The 18,326-nt window shown below is 41.0% G+C and overlaps 1 protein-coding gene across 1 annotated transcript in view; it reads right to left on the bottom strand.

The window, feature by feature from the left end:
- Nucleotides 1-18,326, bottom strand: part of CUBN (cubilin) — a gene marked incomplete at its 5' end in the record, with an annotated part of 201,706 nt that overhangs the window by 97,039 nt on the left and 86,341 nt on the right. Inside the window, 3 exons of the mRNA XM_080917996.1 lie at nucleotides 2,463-2,632; nucleotides 4,668-4,842; nucleotides 9,799-9,980. Coding sequence (XP_080774122.1) covers nucleotides 2,463-2,632; nucleotides 4,668-4,842; nucleotides 9,799-9,980 — 527 coding nt within the window. The remainder of the gene's footprint in view (nucleotides 1-2,462; nucleotides 2,633-4,667; nucleotides 4,843-9,798; nucleotides 9,981-18,326) is intronic.

The raw sequence follows: 18,326 nt of genomic DNA, 5'->3' as shown, positions 1-18,326 counted from the left end.
GTTAAGCCAAGCCCTTCTGTGCATGGAGACATGTCAGTAGTTAACACAAACTTTTGTCTGTGTATTTGTCCCCAAGGCCCATGGAAATAAATCACTGCTTGAACACAGAAAGGAAAAACACTCCCAAACTGGGTGTGCCTCTAACCTGGGTTTTGATCTTATCACAGTTTGTATGTTTCGCTCTAGAGATCAGGGAATGGATGGAGGAAGAACTGTATCTCCATTCAGCTACATCGTGGATGCTAAGGGAGGGGGAGTTGCCCCAGTCTGTGGGTAGACAGTATGCTTCTAGCCTTTTCAAACTTCTACTGAAGACCCATTTTTGAATAAAGACTTATTTCTATTTTGCTTGTAAAAAAAATCTTTACAAGCCTGTAGCTTCTTTTTTTAGCCAAAATATGTACTTCCATTTGCTTTTGGTTTGTTTGCTTGCTTCTAATTATTGCTATAAAAAGTCAGCATTTAGTCTGTAACATTCTGAAAGATAGTCTTTCTCATCCCATCCCACCCACCCCCACTTTAAGATTTTCTTAAGTAAATATGCCCATTTATTCTGCTTGTGAACTAAGTACTTTTTATTTTAAAATTGCTTTTATCAATTTCAGAAGTCTTAATCCATCATTCACTTGCTATCTGTTGCTTCTGCTTTATTCTCTGAACTTTCCTTGTAGGGTTGTTTTCTGTGCACCTCTCTCGTGTGTCTATGCCTCTCTTGGTCACCTGTGCTTTTCTTCACATTCATTATCTTGTCTTATCTTCTAGGTCCCTATTTCTCACTTCATCTTAAATCTAAATTTCCCAACCATTGTGTAGTCTTCAATTTAGATACTATGTTTTTTTTTTTTTTCTAATTTTTTTATGGTCGCACTGTTACTTTTTATAGTTTGCAATTCTTCACTGGAATACTTTAGTTTGATTTTTATCTTCAGGAGCTTAGGAGTGACATGTCTGGTGGCCACAGTATTTGGCATGGCAGCAAGTTTGCTTTCGTTTGTTGTCCTGCAGTATCTCATTTATATAATACTGTCCTGTCAAGGAGACGAGTGCCTATGACAGGCTGCAGGCTAATGGAAACACACAGGGGTCCAGGATAATTTCTTTTCCCTTTCAGAAGGCTTTAAAGTGTTTCTCCCAATTATCCATACCTAAGCATATAAGCAACAGAATATTTGTTCTCCTCTATCCCTATCTTGAGATTTGTGGGGACACTCAGATGACTGGAAGCTGAGAAGTGGTCCCCATGAAGGCTGTTGTACCTTCATATTATGTAGTATATAACTTTGGTCCTGCAGCTCCTGGGTTCTCAATGACTGTTCTCAATGCTCCAGAAGTCCCAGAAGTACTGCTGACCTTTGCTGAATGGTCAAAGCCCTTACAGGCAAAGGCTGCTCCAAATTCTGTGCTCACTTTTCTCCCACATTAAATGAGACACAGCTACATTTAGAAATGTGTTTTGAAATGTCATCCAACTTTTAAATATTCCTTTCAGGATGGTTGGTCCAAATTAGCACTAAGGGGAATGGGTATCTTACATATGATACCTGGCCCACTCTGACTCTAAAGACTTGTTTAGGGCATATGTATATGACTATAACTCATAAGAACCTTTTCTAATGATCCAACCTTGGAAAATGTTAGTTAAAATGCACACTATCAGACTTGATGATTTTAAAACATGGAAAACCTTTTGGATTTTCCTGAGTCAAATTCCAAAGAGGCTAGCCAGTTGGAATATGTGTAAGGGACTGTTAGGAAGCAAAAATAGGAAGACCTATTAACCAAGAAAGCCTGGTTTGTGTTAGAATGAAATACCTATAAACAAACGAAACATGGAAAATCTATTGCGAGAAAATCAGCATCCAAAACTTGTTAAATTGCAGAGATAAAGAATACTTTACTCCTACATTAATTACAGCATATTGACTTCAAGTCAGAAGCTTTAGCTGTTGGGAGCAGCAAAAACACTTTATCATAAAACCCACTAATAGCCCTTTCTGAACCCTAACTTCTCAGCCTGTTTAGTCCTATCAGAGTATTGATTTGAATGGAAAAACTCTGATCATAAGAAAAGTAAAACTCTCTGGGGATCCCAGAAGGTTAATGATAACCTACCTAAACTAGTTATGACAAGTTAGTTATGCCCACAGCTTGCCAGTTCTAGTTTGTGGCCAGCCATGCCTGCAAGAAAGTTTTTGTAGAAATCATTGCTTATACACACACACACACACACACACACACACACACACACACACACACACACACAGGGGGAGTCCTTTTCTCTTTTTGCCAGAGATAGGGTTAGTGAAGCTATTTTAACACAGCTGCTGGACAAACCTAGATCTTCCACTTTCTGATCATATTTTAAGCAAATAATAATAATAAAATAACAAACAAATAAATTACAATGTGTACATCCTCAAAATCTGTGCATACTGCAGAGGTAATGAATTTGTGTCACTTACCATAAGACAAGAATCTGTAGCTTCAAGGTCAAAATCAGTGATGTTCAAGAGAACACGGTGATGTTTTTCAACTTGAATGATCCAAGAACACTCTGTGTTAGCTCTGTAGTGATTGGGGTAATTTGGAGAATGAATCTCTCCTCTGGGAACCTGGAAAATCCCACCACAACCTGCAAGTAGGAGACACAGTTTAGCCATGAGAGAAATCCCCGCTATACAGAGAAATGTAAGCAATTTGGTGCTAACCATAGACATACAATATCCTGCTTGGCTTGACTACTGTATTCGTTTTATGCAAAACCTTCAACAAACTGAATATCAATATTAACTCATTCATCCCAACATAAATAAGGTAACATGGATAATACAAATTAAGTACTTTAAATATTCTAAGTGTTGGTGTCAAAGTTAATTAAAATAATAATGTAGGCTATAATTCAGGTAGAGTGCTCATCTAGCATGCAGTGGAACCTGGTTCCAAACTCCAGCACTGCATACACTGTGCACAGCCATGCATCCCATAATTCTACCCCGAGGTGGAGAAGGAGAATCAGAAGTTCAGCTATTTGTTACTACATGGAAATTCTGCAGTCAACATGGTCTATATATGACCCGGTCTCAAAATAATAAAAACAGCAGAAAACCTAAGTACAGGTGAACTCATGCTTTAATGGCCCATAAAGTACCCTTTGTTCTCTCAAACATACACTCTAAGAATCACCCCTGCCTTTGAAATGTTTCATAGTCCTATAGCTTATGATGCTATAAATTACTTGATGTTTGGCTCTGGAATTGTTAATATTCTAGGTGGGCTCCATTACGTAAGTTGTGTTTAATTCTTACAATGTTATCAAGTGTCTGTCAGTGCTCCTTAGATTTATGACAGTACCAACAACTGATAGAAAATTTCAGCAATGTTTTTGAACACTGGGGCTAATCTGAAGGCTATACATATAAATTCATATGTCATCCACTCTAAGAGAAATTTCATATAGCTCCATACTCTCTTGGCATTAAGGAGGTGGCTTAAGGTGGCCTCCTGCGACACCTCCATACTAGTATAGAGCCATGGGACCTTGGGCAAGTCAGTGTGTTCTCTAAGCTTCCTGTCTGTGCTTGTAAGATGAAGGTAGACAAAAGACTTCCCTCACAATGTAAGTTCTAAAGATTAAATGAATTATTAGTTAGAAAAGTACCAGGCATATAGCAACCCTTCCATAAAAAACACGAACCTCACCAAACCTGAGTGTCTATTAAAACACTTTGTGATATATGTGTTTTAATGTTATGTGTCTGATATGTGTGTTTAATGTTTAAACTCTGCAGTAAGTAACTTATTTTGAAAACCTGAGATCTTGGGGCAGAAAATCAATATTGCAACACTTAATTTTGGACTTGACAAACTTAATGCTTGTTTCTTTTTACAGTTCCTAAGAATCCAAAACCTATTTTATGGCATGATGTAATTGGACACTTTATGTTGCTGGAGTTTTTGCTACTTTTGCTTTGGCTCCTGGTAGATCCCATGGGTGTACCCACCAAGGAGCTATTTTTGAATCCTCAAATGAAAGAGACACACATTAGCTTATTTTTAAATGCCTTGGCTACCTCAAAGGCTGGGCACTTCTAAACCTTCCCCTGCTACCTCACACCCAACTGGGGAAGTGGCCAGTGACCATTTACCACAAATCTCTCATGGCTGGTTGGCTTCTTCTCCTGCAGCTTCTACATCCCATCCTTCTTCCTTGAATCATGGCAAATCTCCTGATCCTCTGTGCATCCTACCTGTGCAACTCTAAGTGTCCCGCCCAATCCAAGCCATTGGTCATTGGCATCTTTATGGATTGATTAAAAAACAATTGGGGACAAGAACATTCAGCATGGACATAGAGATTCCCACTTGAATCAAACCATTAGTACCAATCTACAACAACGTACTGGTATCACCTGGAGAATAGGAATGAGTCATGTGTTTAGCTAACAAGTCTCTCCAACCACCTCAGTTCTGCTCTTCCATGGCTAGCTTATTCATATCCTTAGACAGTTAGACCCTGTCATGATAGTTAAGGAAGACCACATCGCAAAGCAATACTGGTCACTTGAAAAGTCACAAAGTCATCAGGGGACAGTTCTCATGTCTTCTTCCAGTGATTTTGTAATGATTTCCAGTGATTTTTTTCAGGATGCCTCCATGAGTTCACTTACCTCCAGGGACTGCTTGCCATGAAGCATTGAAACCTCTCCCATTTACAGTGCCATCCGTCTTAAATCGGATTGCGAGTTCATTGTCAGTGCTGGAGACCTGAATGGGGGTTGCAAGCCGTGATCGGGAACACAACTGGGCAATTCTTGGAGAGTGAAAATCAAGACTTGTGTAGATCTAATAGGGATGCAAAAAGGAAAAAAAAAAAAGGATATTAGTTAAAAGATACACCAAGGCATATCAGCCCTGCTTTGAGCTCCTTTTTGCAACCAAATCTTGGAATCTATCATGATTAGTGATGGTATTCAGCCTCCCGTAGTGGGATGAACTATAAACCTGGACCGGGTATTTATGGGCACTCCCTCTGCCTTAGAAACACACACTTTCAATCACTTACGAAATATCTAATTGTTTCATCAAAATGGAAAAGACCCAGATTACTCTAAAATCGTCCCTATCTTTTGCTTTCTTCTTTCTCACATGTCTGGGCATTCTTGCTTTCTCTGGAGAGATGCTACATATAATATAGTATAAAGATTGATTTTTTAAATCTTGGAAGTCTCGGGTGAATGCTGGTTTTGCTCTTGTTGAGTTCACTGAAGGCTGTTGATTCTCTAGTTACACTTTTAGGAAATCTCATCTACCCTGAAAATTGGATATTTTACAAGATTAGGAGTCAAACACAGCAAGTTTGTTTCTTCAGAGGAAGTCAAAATACAACCTGAAAAAGTGTATTTTGGACATCTCAGGAGTAACATGCATTCTCTCATGTCAGCACTGAAGCGCTAGGCCAGCCAGGGTCTCCTACCTCCCATGTGGAAACTCTCCCACATGTCTGCATCCTCACAAGTACCCCGAAATTTGCCTAACTGTATGACTGACTTGGACCCCTCAACTTGGTGGTACCTTCTACAGAAAAGGGTTTCCTTTCCTCAGCCCTATTCCAGAAGAACATGCTGAACGCTTATCTAAAGTGTGCATTGAACTAGGTGAAGGGGAGATAACACTTAAAGAGAAAACACTGGCACCCCTACTCTTGCCTCCAAGGTCTCATCAAAGTTGCTTTGCAGAAGACAGACCACTTTGGGTGAGAGTTTTCATGTATGTTTGTGTCTGAGTCCTTCACAGCACCCAGGGCCAAAGCCAGGCCAGAAGGCAGCTCTGGGTAATGTCTTAATGGGCAGCAACCCTTCACCTCTCACTGGGCCTCTCTCCCCCATCCTCCCAAATTCCCTCCCTTTCTTACTCATTTTCAAGCCCTCAGCTGACTGATGGGGAATTCACTGGAGAGTTCCCTGGGGGAGACAGTGAGAACAAGAAACCTACTTTGGAGGAGGAGTACATGACTCGAATCTATAATGATTTCTTTGTCTGATTAATCCACCCTCCCTTCCCCCCAGCAAAGCAGGAATTAAAGTAAGAAGAAACTGCTGTTTCCCAGAGGGCTGAGCATAAGGCCAGTAATTGCAAAGGAATGAAGCCAGCAATTGCTCTGGGTTTATTTTCATTAGGAGGAGTTGCTGTTTACTGTTTGTGAATCCCTGAAAGGGCCATAAAAAGCAGGGCTTCGGGAAGAGCTTCCTCTGGCCCCTTCTACATACACACATGTGAATGCAAGCTCATCTTGTCAAGAGCTCCTTCCCCAGGTCTGTCTTTCCTTCCTGCCCAGGACCTGCAGCCAGCAGCCTGTGCTCCTAATCACAGTGCTGCCACCAGCACATATTTCCAGAAAACATGGAGCTGGCACTAGTGCTAACAAAAAAAAAAAAAAAACCTACAAGTGAGCGGACTACTCTTTATTTTCCCTGTTCATCTATCCCCTTGAGATCATACACATAATGGCTATGAGGCCCAGAAGCCTCCAAAGAATAAACACCACCACCAGTCACTTCTGACATCCTTTGCTTCCCCTGGTGCTGGGCTGAACTCACAAATGACCAGTGCTGAGAGGCCCTGGCTGTGCTAACTGCCCACACCAAGCCATTGTGTTGTTTTATTGTGCCAGGGAGGAGCTCTCCTCTCTTGGAAGCTAATCCAGGTACTGCACGGAGCTCTCTTGGAGACTGAAAACAAAATCAGCCTGGGATTTTCATAAAGAAAACAAGAGAATAGCGATTTTTTTGGTGTCCATAAATGAAACTGATAGTTTGCATGTGGTCACAAGTGGGAAGGGACGGAAAGAATTTCAGGGTGTGATCCATTCCAGTCCAGTGTTGTGTCTAAGCCCTGTGGGGGGAAGAAATGGTGTGCTGGTCAGAGATTAAAGTGTGTTTTTAGCAAATGCCCGTGATGGAGAGTATTTCAAAGCCTGCAGTGTTGATCTGTTCTGAACATTGCTTTCTGCTCTGTTAGCTCCATTTAGTTTGAAGATCAAGTCAGCATTCCGGGGTTATGAGTAGCTATACTGGGGCTGTTTTGTGCAACGGGCCGCTTTCTGGACAGTGATTCTTTGGGGGAAGAAATGGCTCCTGGTAAAACCTAGTGAATCCCAGAAAGTTCAGTGTGTCTAGTGATGGTAAGTTTTATTTGGTTGTGCTTAGCAGAATAAAAGAAAAAAAGTGAGTGTCCAAGTTGAGAAAGTTAACCTTGTTTCTGGATCATACAGCCATCTGGTTAGCAGATTTAGAAACCTACTGTCAATATATTATCAGACTAAGGAAAAAAAAAACAAAAAATAAAATGAAACCAAAACAACAACAAAAACAGCCTCCTCACACTCATCTTAAAACTAATTCATTACAGAACTTTCCGTGTAAGCTGAGCACTGGCAGAGATAGGAAAAAGATTTGTGAATGAAAGGCCAAGGAGTCACTCTTTATAACCTTTGGGGTCTTGACATATTCCTTCAAACTAGGTTCTTAGTAGAACTTAGGGGCCCACAGAACTGTCAGCTTGACTGGATAAATGCAAACTCAAGCAGGCTGTCTCTTGTCACAGACATCTTTGAGCTGGCATAGGACCACCTACCCCCAACAGTGCTACTTGCTCCTGGAGTCTCCCATGCCCTATGTTCTGAGGCTGCTTGTAGAGGACCACCCCTGTCCCTGCTTTTTCATGTAATGGGTGTGACGAGGCCCAAAGCACAATGAATCCATTTACATTTTGCCAAGTGGGCACTAATCACATGTACTTGGAATATGAAAATAAAGGGCTTGGGACCTGGAACAGAACATGTTCCTAACGGCTAATCGGAGGCCAGCCTTTTGTAAGAGCGATGGGTTTTATGCAACCAAGTAGTATCCGTGCTGGTAGAGGAGCCACTTTAGCCTTGCATGGGTTAGTGTTGGTGGTCTTTCTTCACATTATGAGGGTGAATTTCAGGAGGTACCATGTCCTCTGTTAACCACCATTCCTTCTGTAACATGGAGGAATCACACAGTAGCAGGTCTGCCGCTGAGAAAGCAGTGGCTTTGACACAGCACTCCCTAGCTCTGGCTCTGACTTCGTTCCTCTTACCACCACTTTCTTGCAGAGGGAACTGGGGTGCTGAGCATAATTCTTAGTGACTGTACCCACCATTAGGGGACAGCTTGAGAACCCCACTTCTTCATTCCACATAATTCTTAAGGGTCAAACTTTTCCAAAAAGGACTCTCTACTCTTCAGTCTTCCCCTGTGCCTCACTTTTATCTGGGCAGAGCAAAGAGGGGTGGCTAGGTCCATCCCATAGGCCTTCCGTTTATGGAAGAGAGTGCTCGCCAGAGAAATCTATATGGAGATATCATATAGGAGAAGTCAGCTGGCAGAGAAGGCTTTGAAATGCTTCACTTCCTAGCTATATAGAAAAATGCATGCCTAAGTAAAGCCTGGGGTGTCTAAGTGTGGGAGAGGCTTGGGCTATAAAGGTGGTGAGTCCAGCACACTTAGGGTCATGTTTTCCCCTCAGCTTACTAGCCCACTCTCATTTCATTTTCTTAATAATTCTCTCTGTGTCTACTTATATGGTTCATTTCTTCACCTGGGACACATGAAACTGGAAACTTTGTTCAGTACCATCTAAGCCTATAACAGCCACCATCCCAGAGGTCATAGTAAAGGTCATGAATGTGAGACTTGACTTTGACAGTTATCGTAAGTGGACAGCACCCTCTCCCTTACTTCATGGGGCTATTCACATCCAAGTGAGAATGTGGTTGGATATGTTTGCCAAGAGCCACATGTGCCTTATTGACATGTGTCAGTCAGAGGTTTGGATGTCTTTGCTCATCCTCAAGCCTCAGGTGATTTCTCTATGTCACCTGCTTGGCACCACGAACGTGGGGGAAAATAGAACAAACCAAATACCCAACCTCATGGTATTTGCTGTGGAATTATGTGGAATAGCAGTCCCCAGTGCTGACAAGTTGGGGGATTTGTGCGTGCTTAGAAACCATTCAATTTTGCTGGTAGGTCCAAGTCAATTATAATCAACTTTAAGGCCCAATGTTTGCAAAGGTTGCCTTAATTTTGTGAGATTAAACTCTTGAAGTTGCATTGGAAAGTTTTTGAAGATGAAGGCCACACTAAGTAACAACAACAACAACAACAACAACAACAAAAAGCAAACCAAACCAAACGAAACCAAAAAGTCAGAGCCAACCCTCTGCAGCAGCTGCAGCTGAAGGATACTGAGCCACCCGTGGCAGAGCTGCTGCTGTAAAGGGGACTCTGACACTTACATTGTGCTGGGGACCATCTTCTCCCTGATCCCCAAACACAGACCACTTTCTCTAAGGGAGATTCCTCGGGCTGTTAAAGAACCCAAGCACAGTTTTTATCAACAGGACCAAAAGATAGGGGACCAATGAACCAGCCTCCTATCTACCCCTAAAAGAGACCAAACCGAGCCTGCCCACTGGGACTCCTTCTTCCTGCTGGGGCTCCTTTTCTGTTTTTTGATCATTTTGCCTCCTAATTGCTGTTAGCCGCCCTTACTTCCTAGAGAGCTGCGTCTAGCAAAGGCCCTCAAGCATTACTAGGAAAGAAAGCAAACTGGTATATTAATCCCTTATGTCTACTAGCATTGTCCATTAAGGGGGGATATTTGCTAGAATGCCTAAGAATAGGCCAGGACTAGCCACAGGAAAGAATATGGGGGCATCTCCGGTTCTACCTGAGATTGTGTGATACACTGAAGGACAAGCGGACTTCCTACCTCCAGGGTGTCATAGTTGCAGCTTGCATGATATTCCATGTCAAAGTCATGGATGGTGAGCTGAATGCTATTCCCTGGGTCCACGTGGATGCTCCAGATACACTCCTTGTTGTGAGGATAGCTGTTAGGATACCCAGGACTGCTGAATGAGCCCGAGGTTCCAGACATCTCTCCACCACAGCCTGTTGAGCAAAGAAAACTGTTAACACAAAGTGGGAACAGTTGTCAGAACGTATTCAAACCTTCATCTCACCAAAGGTGACAAAGAACATGCCATGGCTCCTATAGGAGAGAAGTTATACAAAGGCTTAATGTTGCTATAATAAAACATAAAAAAAAAAAAAAAAAAAAAAAAACCTTCTGGGTATGGGATAAAGTAAGTGGTAGAACACATGTCTACAATATATAAAACCCAGAGTTTAATCCCCAGAAGAGAGGAAAATCATTATTAAATTTATTCGAGGAACACAGTGGATTCTGGGAATGAGGGTCCTAATAGGAGCCAATAGGAGAATTTCCAATCTATAAAGAACTCGATTCTAGCCAGGCATGGGGGTGCTGGTCTGCAGTCCTAGGAGGGGAGATGGAGACAGGGTCAGTGATCAATAGGATTACATAGCAAAGTTGAACTCAGCCTGTAATACTTTAGATTGCCTTGGGAAGAAGGGAGAGGGGAGAGGGAGAATAGTCAGGGAGACAGAGTACATGTGGTGGGGAGAGAAGGGGGACAGGGAAGAGAAGGGAGGAGATGAAAGCAGATGAAGAGGGAGAGCGAGAAGGAGAGAGGGAAAGAGAGAGAGTTTAAGCCCTTGATTCTGGCTAAAGTTCTGAGTGCTACCACTTTCTTCATGTGCGTTTCTCCTACTTTGTCCTGAACTTTGTGTTTCCATACTTTAAATCTATAGCTCAAGGCAAATCTTTTCCCATGTCTTACAGTGTTTCTCCTTTTATTTGGGGGTGGGGAATAGTGTGTGTCCTATGTAGAAAATCGCTATTTAAAAGTAAGCATATTGGTATTACTTATAGCCTGTGAAGAACGGTATGAACAGTAAGTGACATCAAAGACTAGGAAATATTTTTTCCAACTGTGAAACGGTACTGAAAATATCCCTGAAGCCAAAAGCAGCATAGCTGTTACACTTCTTCAATAACTCCGGTAAACTGTAGGGAGCAGCACTCAAGGTCTACTTACTCTAGAAATTGGTACTTCCTGAGTCTGGGCCCCTGTGGTGCCCAGACTTACTTTCTAGAGTAATTAGGCTGTGAGTACTGCCCCCTAGAGTTCTTACACTTTTTGTTTTTTTTTTCTTTCTTATTTTAAGACAGTCTCATTATGTAGCCTTGGTTGGTCTGGAACTCATTATGTAGGCATAAAGATCTCTGCCTTTCTGAGTCCTGGGATTAAAGATTAAACTACACTGGGTGTTTCAATGGTCTTAATACCATTGAATGAATGAATAATCATGTCATAGTCTGTTAGGTTGGTGACTTTGGGTATGAGACATAAAGTCACAGGAAGGGTAAACTGAGGATGAAGGGTGTTATGGCAACCAACAGCTACCAGGACATAGCATGGCGGGGAGGGGATCACACGACCAACAACGCGTGATCACATTGCATTTTTGGTTGAGTAAATCACAAATTACAGAAGAAACAGGGAGGTTTGGGGTAACGAGGTATATATAACTAAAATAGATGACAGTTCACTTAGGAAAGGCATGCCAGGGCTCTGCATGGAGAATGTGATAAAATGATTAAAATGTCAACTAGTGAGAGACAGGGAGTATGATAATGTATTCTCCCCAGAGTTTAAACAGTTCATCAAAGGCTTTCATGGAGAACCCAGCATTTCGAACTGTTGAATTAGAGACAGAAGATCAAACACTTTCAGAAGCATCGTAGCATGTGGGCTAAATGCGGATTATGACATAAGACAGAATGGGCTCCAACACTAAGATTTCTTCTCTGTAATCTTCAGATCATCTGCTTGGTTATTAGTATCCAACATTGTGTAGGTCGATAATAGTTAAAATAAGGTTTTTGGAAAGTGTCTTCAATGGGAATCAGTGTTCTGCTTGTCCTATGTATTGTCTCTTAACAAGAGTTTATCTAGAGATAAGATACATCTTATAATATATATAAGAATATACTGTATAAAAACCCCTGGAGCTAGGAGGAGAGTTATTGGCTAAGCATTTAGCTAGCAATGGGAAAAAAAGATACAAAATTAGTTATTTATTAAGTTGTAAACTTTTAAAAACAGTTATATGAATATGGTAGTTTAGTTTTCAAAATGATTTTAATAAGCACAGTAGCTTGTCTGAAATTCCTAACAGCATGAAGCAGGCGCGAGCGGTATGAAGCTCACTTCAGAGAAGATCTGTGCGTCCAAGTCTCTTAGTGAATTCTGCTAGAGAAAATCCTCAGTTATTCGGACACCTCCCAGCCCCTCTTCATTTCTAGTTCTGTGATGTCTTCAGTAAGCTCATTGGCTAATCCTGCCTGGCAGTACTGTGGGGCTGTAATGACAGCATTGTACACTACCCTCGTGGCTGCTCTGTTCACTGACTACACAGAGAATGACCACAGCAACCCGGAGAGAGGCAGCAGAGCGAAGTCTTCTCATTGACTTCGAGGCAAATCTGACAGGGTCTGGATGTTAGTGTCTAGATGCAGCCGGACTGGGCCACAATAATGCTTTGAAGTGACTCACACATTTTTTTCCCAGTTTTAAATAGTTATCTTTACAAAACCTTTCCCACTGACTGATAATCTGTTTGGTTTTATTTCCCTCCAAATCCTAGTCATCAGCTGAGAGGAAGTGTTTACCTTATCAGCAGGAAGCACACTGCTCTCCAGAGCTCTGAGCAAGAAAGAGTTGAAAGCCGTTGCTGGGTCTGTTTATTTGGGTAGACAATTTAAAATTTTGTTCATGAAAGAACTCACCTAATACTGTTTTTGTTTCATCTAAAGCAAGCTATGAATTTTTAAACTGTAGCACAGAAATACAGTAAAGCTCTTGTGGGTTCTGTCTTTAAGACAATTATGATCTGGGACAAGATGCTTCAGTTAATCCTCCTGTGACCCACGGTCACTCAAAAGTGTCACTTCTTCATTCTTTTTCTGTTTTCCTAACACTGTAATATAAAAGCCATTTTGTCAGAAGAGGTGCCTGTATGGAACAAATAAGACTAAAGTCTACTAATGCTGGGTGAACGGAACTATGGAGCCAGCTTCCAGGGTGGCCTCACATCCTCTTCTCTGCTTCCCGGGGCCATGCCTGAGAGATCAGCAGTTCATTGTTTAAAGCCCAAGAGCCAACCTATAGCAAAACCATAACTACAATGAAAACAAATGTTAAATATAACATAAATGAGAAGGCTCACATACTCAACTGAGTATTGATTTGTGTTGTGATAGTCTTTCTATGTTCTTAAAAATGCACACCCTTTGTTCTGGAATACCTTGAAGTGAGATCACTGGGCAGGCCAATTTTCCTCTAGCATATAAAAAGGTTTCTTAGTGCCTCTGCCTATAGTTGGCTATTTCGTCTCTAGTTTGTGTTGTTGACACTTGTTTATATTTAAAACACACAAGCACAAAAGCCTAAAGACAACAGAGCATGCACAGAAGAGCCTCATTTTATTTTCTGTAGGAATTCTAAAACGCATGGCTCGTGCCAGATAGAACAGAAACATTGCTGGGAGAGCCGTTTTATGAACAGAACTCTAAGTTATCTTTAAAAGTAAGCAAGTTTAGCAACAGCCAGAGAGGAAGAGAAGAAGAGCCGGGGAGGGCGGGGGAAGATCTGGGAGTGGAGCTCCACTCTTGGCAGAGTAGGTTTGCTGGGAATCCAGGGAGGATCCAAACCATGGCAAGCTAAACTTGCCAGGCTCTCTTGTTTACTTCACTCCATAATCAAGGTAGCTCGGGTCCTTGCTCTCACAAAAAAATGCTAGCCCACAAAGATTCCCAGGAAAATGAATCTGCAAATTCTGAAGTTCATGTCAGTCCTGACAAATTTGGGATACTTTGTCTTTGCCTTGCTGTCAAAGACAAGAAATGTGACATTCTCTTCAACAAAAGGGAGGAAATAAGACAGGAACAAAAAAAAAAAAAAAAAATGGGACAAAGCTAGAGAGAAGGAGAATTGTTCAAAGTCACAGAACAGAACATTCTGGAATACGTGGATTTGTTCCCCAATTCCATGTCTGCCAGGAACCTGAAAATGTGACAGAGAGGTCTCTGCAATGTTATCAAGTCAAGGATTTGTTACCAGGTTAGGGTGGTACTAAAATCTCTCGTGAGAAGAGATAAAGTAAGTCAACCAAACACTGAGGGAAGGCACTTGTGTAAAGTTAGAGGCAGAAGTTGAGGTTGTAGCTGTTTAAGCCACAAACCACAACACTTTCCAGTAGACAACATTAGTTGGGAGAGACAGGAAGATTCTTCTCCAGAGCGCCACTTGATGTGATGGTCTTGACTTTAGATCTGTGCCTTCTAGAATAAAGTAATACATTCTCGTCTTAAGCTGCCTATTCTGGATACATTATTACAATGGCCTTAAGATGCTAATACAGCTCATTCTTTTGCTCATAACAGAGGCAGCCAACCTCTCAAGCAGTCATGAGGTGGCAGCAGCTCTGGTATCACACAGAAAGGAGGGTGATATGTAGGTTCTCCCTGTATCTTAGACTAACCATCATCTTGAACACTGGATGATGGTTAGACAAGCATGAGGTTAGAAATAGAAAAGATCTACCATCGAGAAAAGCAGCAACAGACTCTGGGTCTGGTACTTCATTACAGGGAAGCAAGGAGTTAACAGAATGACCTTCTCTTTTTAGGATTTAAGAAGGCATGAGGGGTTAGACAGTTTCATCTTCCATGGAGACTTCACTACTACTCTACACTTTGTGATAGTAAATTGTAATTGATTTCTATATAGCCATATGAGTGAAATTACCTGTTTTTAATTGTATAGGCCAAAACGCAAAACAAACAAACCCTTATCATGAAGTATGTGACTTGAACAAAAAATATCAGAAGTGCAAAATCAATGGTACCTATAGCTATAAAATTACAGGAATGACTATGCAAGCTATCATATGGGTATGTAAGATTAAGACAGTCATGGCCTCTAGCTATTGGAGATGACCTGGATCTGAATATTGAAGATCTTCCCCCAAGCACACCAGTATGTGGGATAAATCAGAATGGCCACTGTTTATATTAAATTTAACTCCCTATACTAAAGGATAGACATCTTTTATTTTAGTCCAGAGAAGTATATCTGGTCTCAGCACCATTTCATTGACATGAACTCTACTGAGTTCCTTCTAATCTATTTTTTTTTTCTATTTTGAATTTCTAGTCAGATTCAGAGTGTTTGCTCAGTAGGAATTCTTTGTTTGCAGATCTCCATTGTTTGTAATGAATCTATTAGTTACAGCCATTCTATCTATTATCTACCTTCTCTCTGTCTCTCAGAGAGTTTTGAAAACAAAGTGTAGTAAGAAATATCTTCAAAGCAAATGAAATGAATGAAATGGGACAAATACCGTTCAAAAGAAGAAGTTGTCTCTAAGACTACTAACAGATTCTACAAACAGGCAAAAATAACGGGATCATGCCCTCAGGCATTTGCAAGCCCAACATTCACATTTCTATTTTAAAGTTTTCAAACCTTCGAGTCTTCAATATCATTACTTTAGACAAAATTTTCCAAAGAGAGGCTCGGGAAGCCTTCAAGGCTCCACCTCACCCGTTTCTCTCTAATTCTTCTGTGTACTTTGCCCTCGATTCCCAAGCTTTTCTCCACAGGGAGGTTGCTCCACACCCAAGACAGCACAAAAACAAGCAGCACCAAGATGGTGGTGCTGATAGAACCACAAATAGAATCAAGTCAAGGAGGGTCAAGGAGAAGCTGCTGCCCTGCAGTTGGGGTGGCCTTCAAAGCTGTCCTCTAAGAGGGAAAACTTGGACACAAACATGCAGATGTGGGAAGGCTGTGTAAAGAGGGCAACAGAGGTTGTGGTTAGAGACAGATGATTCCAAGATCATTTTCTCTTAGCATTATGTCCAGGGCTGTAGTCAGCCAGCCAGTCAGCCTGAATTTCTCTCTGAATTGAAGCAGAACATCTACATCTGCTAAGTCCCCACACACCCCACCTCACACTCAGGGTCTCTGTGGAGGCATCCAATGTCTTCTGAAGACAACTAGCCTGTCCCTCTCGTTGTAGCCTAACTCCTCCTTGTAAGCTCCTTTCTGGAGCTAGTCCTAGGTAACAGCCTAGCTAATCCTCTGTTTTTTCCCAGATGAATTAAGTCCATTGATCATGTGTGGTGGTTCCAAAACAACATTCCAAAAATGAATGGAGACAGGGATGTATCATAGCTCAGTGGTATAGTACATGCTTAGCAAGCATGACTGTGCTCAATTCATGGAAAGAAAGGCAGACATTAAGCAGAAAGGTGGACAAACATGAGCTGTTTTGAGCTAGTCCTCTATCTGACAATGTGCTCAGACGTCACGGCAAGACTCCACAGTTCATTGGTGCTTGAACAGAAGGGAAAATGAATGAATGATGTAAATTTGTGAGGCGCTCTTGAAACAAGAACATAACTCACATGTGCAAGATTCTATGGATTCCTTTTAAATGTTTATTGTTATGAAGTTCATTTATAAAATTAGCTACCGCAAGCTTTAGACTTCCTCAGATTACCATGTGATACCACCTTTTCACAATGAAACTTGTGGGAGAAATTGCTGATTTCAGACAGCAAGCCACTGCTTAAAGCACAGACTTTGGTGTCTGACACCAAAGGATTTTTTTCTGTGCTGATCGCACCGTCTCTGGACCTCTGAGTCTGTTAGTCACTTAATGTTTTGAAGGTGCCTTTCTCAGTCATTTTTATCTACAATGTGAGACAATGTTGCTCCCTTCACAGAAGTATTAGAATGAGATAGGAGATAATATTTTAAAGTACCGAGTACACTGAAATGATTATTTTTCAAATAACAACACCAAGAAGGATAATAAGCAACATGCCAGTAAGGTCAGTGCACTAAATATTAATCATATTTTAATTCAATTTTCACAGGCCAGTGTAATTTGCTTTGTCAGAGTTAATAACTTGAGACAGAGTTACAGGCAGAGAGGTGACTCAACAGCTAAAGGTTTGCTGACAGCTAACGTGATGGAAGCAGGCAGATGGCCATTATAAATTGACCTCTGACCTCCACATGCATATATGGTATGCATACCTGCATACTATACACGTAAATACATGAATACTATAAGTAAATAAAATGTTTTTAAAATTCCTAAAGACAGATTTAAAATTATTCTTAGGTGATTGAACTTACTCATTGTATAGTCTATATAATGAAAAGAAAAAGCATAAAATGATTTTTGTATCACTCATCACATATATGCAGAATATAATTCTACTAACTTCAATAGTATCATTCTGTCCTATATCAGAGACTCTATTTGGTGAGAGGAAGATGACATGCTTGCTGGGCTCACAGCAGCAATCAAATAAAATTAATCTAGGGATGTGTGATGGCTAAGAGATATTAAAAAGATCAATGTTCCATACTGGACATAATGACCTCCTGTGTGAGTTTGGGCATTTGTGTTTGTTCTAGTTTTAAAGTTGAAAAGAAAAGAGCCAATCGCTTCCCTTTTCACATAGTTTGAAGTGAGGAATCTCCTGGAAAGAATGTGCAATTTCCATCAGGGATGTGGTTGCTAGGAAACCAAAACACAAACAGAAAATTTGAGAAAACTCTCCCTTTGGCCCCAAATCAAGGACTATTTTGAATTGTGCAACATAGGATTTTGGAAGGTCATGATTGTTTAAGGGTTATTTTCCCCCCATTTTATAACAGTTTGAAAACGAAGCAGTGGAAATAGCTCTCAGACGGTTTCAAACAGTGCTAAGGTGGGAATTGGAATATGAGATCCCGAAGACTCTAGCCACAGACTCAGAGCCAACACTAAATGCAGATCAACTTTATGGGTGTGTGTGTGTGTGTGTGTGTGTGTGTGTGTGTGTGTTTACTGTCGTTGTCAAGGATGCAGAAAGGCAAATATAAATAAAAAAGTGATATCGCTTTTCCATGCCCCGTGAAAGATCCATACAAGTTAAACACTGCATTTGCTCATAGACCTTGCCATGAAGACTCTGGAGCCTGAGGCAAAATGAGCCACAAAACTGATTTTGAGAAAACTATTCCAGCAGTGAGACTATTGGCAAATCGATTTCTTTGTTTTTGAGACAAGATCACTCTATATTGCCCATGCTAATCTCAAACCCATGAGCTCGAGTGAACCTCTTGCTCAGTCCCTAAGCATCTAGAAATGCAGGAAGGCACTACTTGTGTGTCTGGGTAAACAGATTTTTTTAAAATCAACATTACTCATTCAGAAATCATTTTAAACAAAGCTATAACGGAGAATTTGTCAAAAATCAAAAGTCAGCTATAGGATCATAATCAAAACTCTGAACATGTTTCTATC

This window comes from Micromys minutus, assembly GCF_963924665.1.
Source record: "Micromys minutus genome assembly, chromosome: 6".
Taxonomy (NCBI): domain Eukaryota; kingdom Metazoa; phylum Chordata; class Mammalia; order Rodentia; family Muridae; genus Micromys; species Micromys minutus.
Note: the sequence above shows the minus strand (reverse complement) of the source record. Positions and strands in the feature narration are given on the sequence as shown.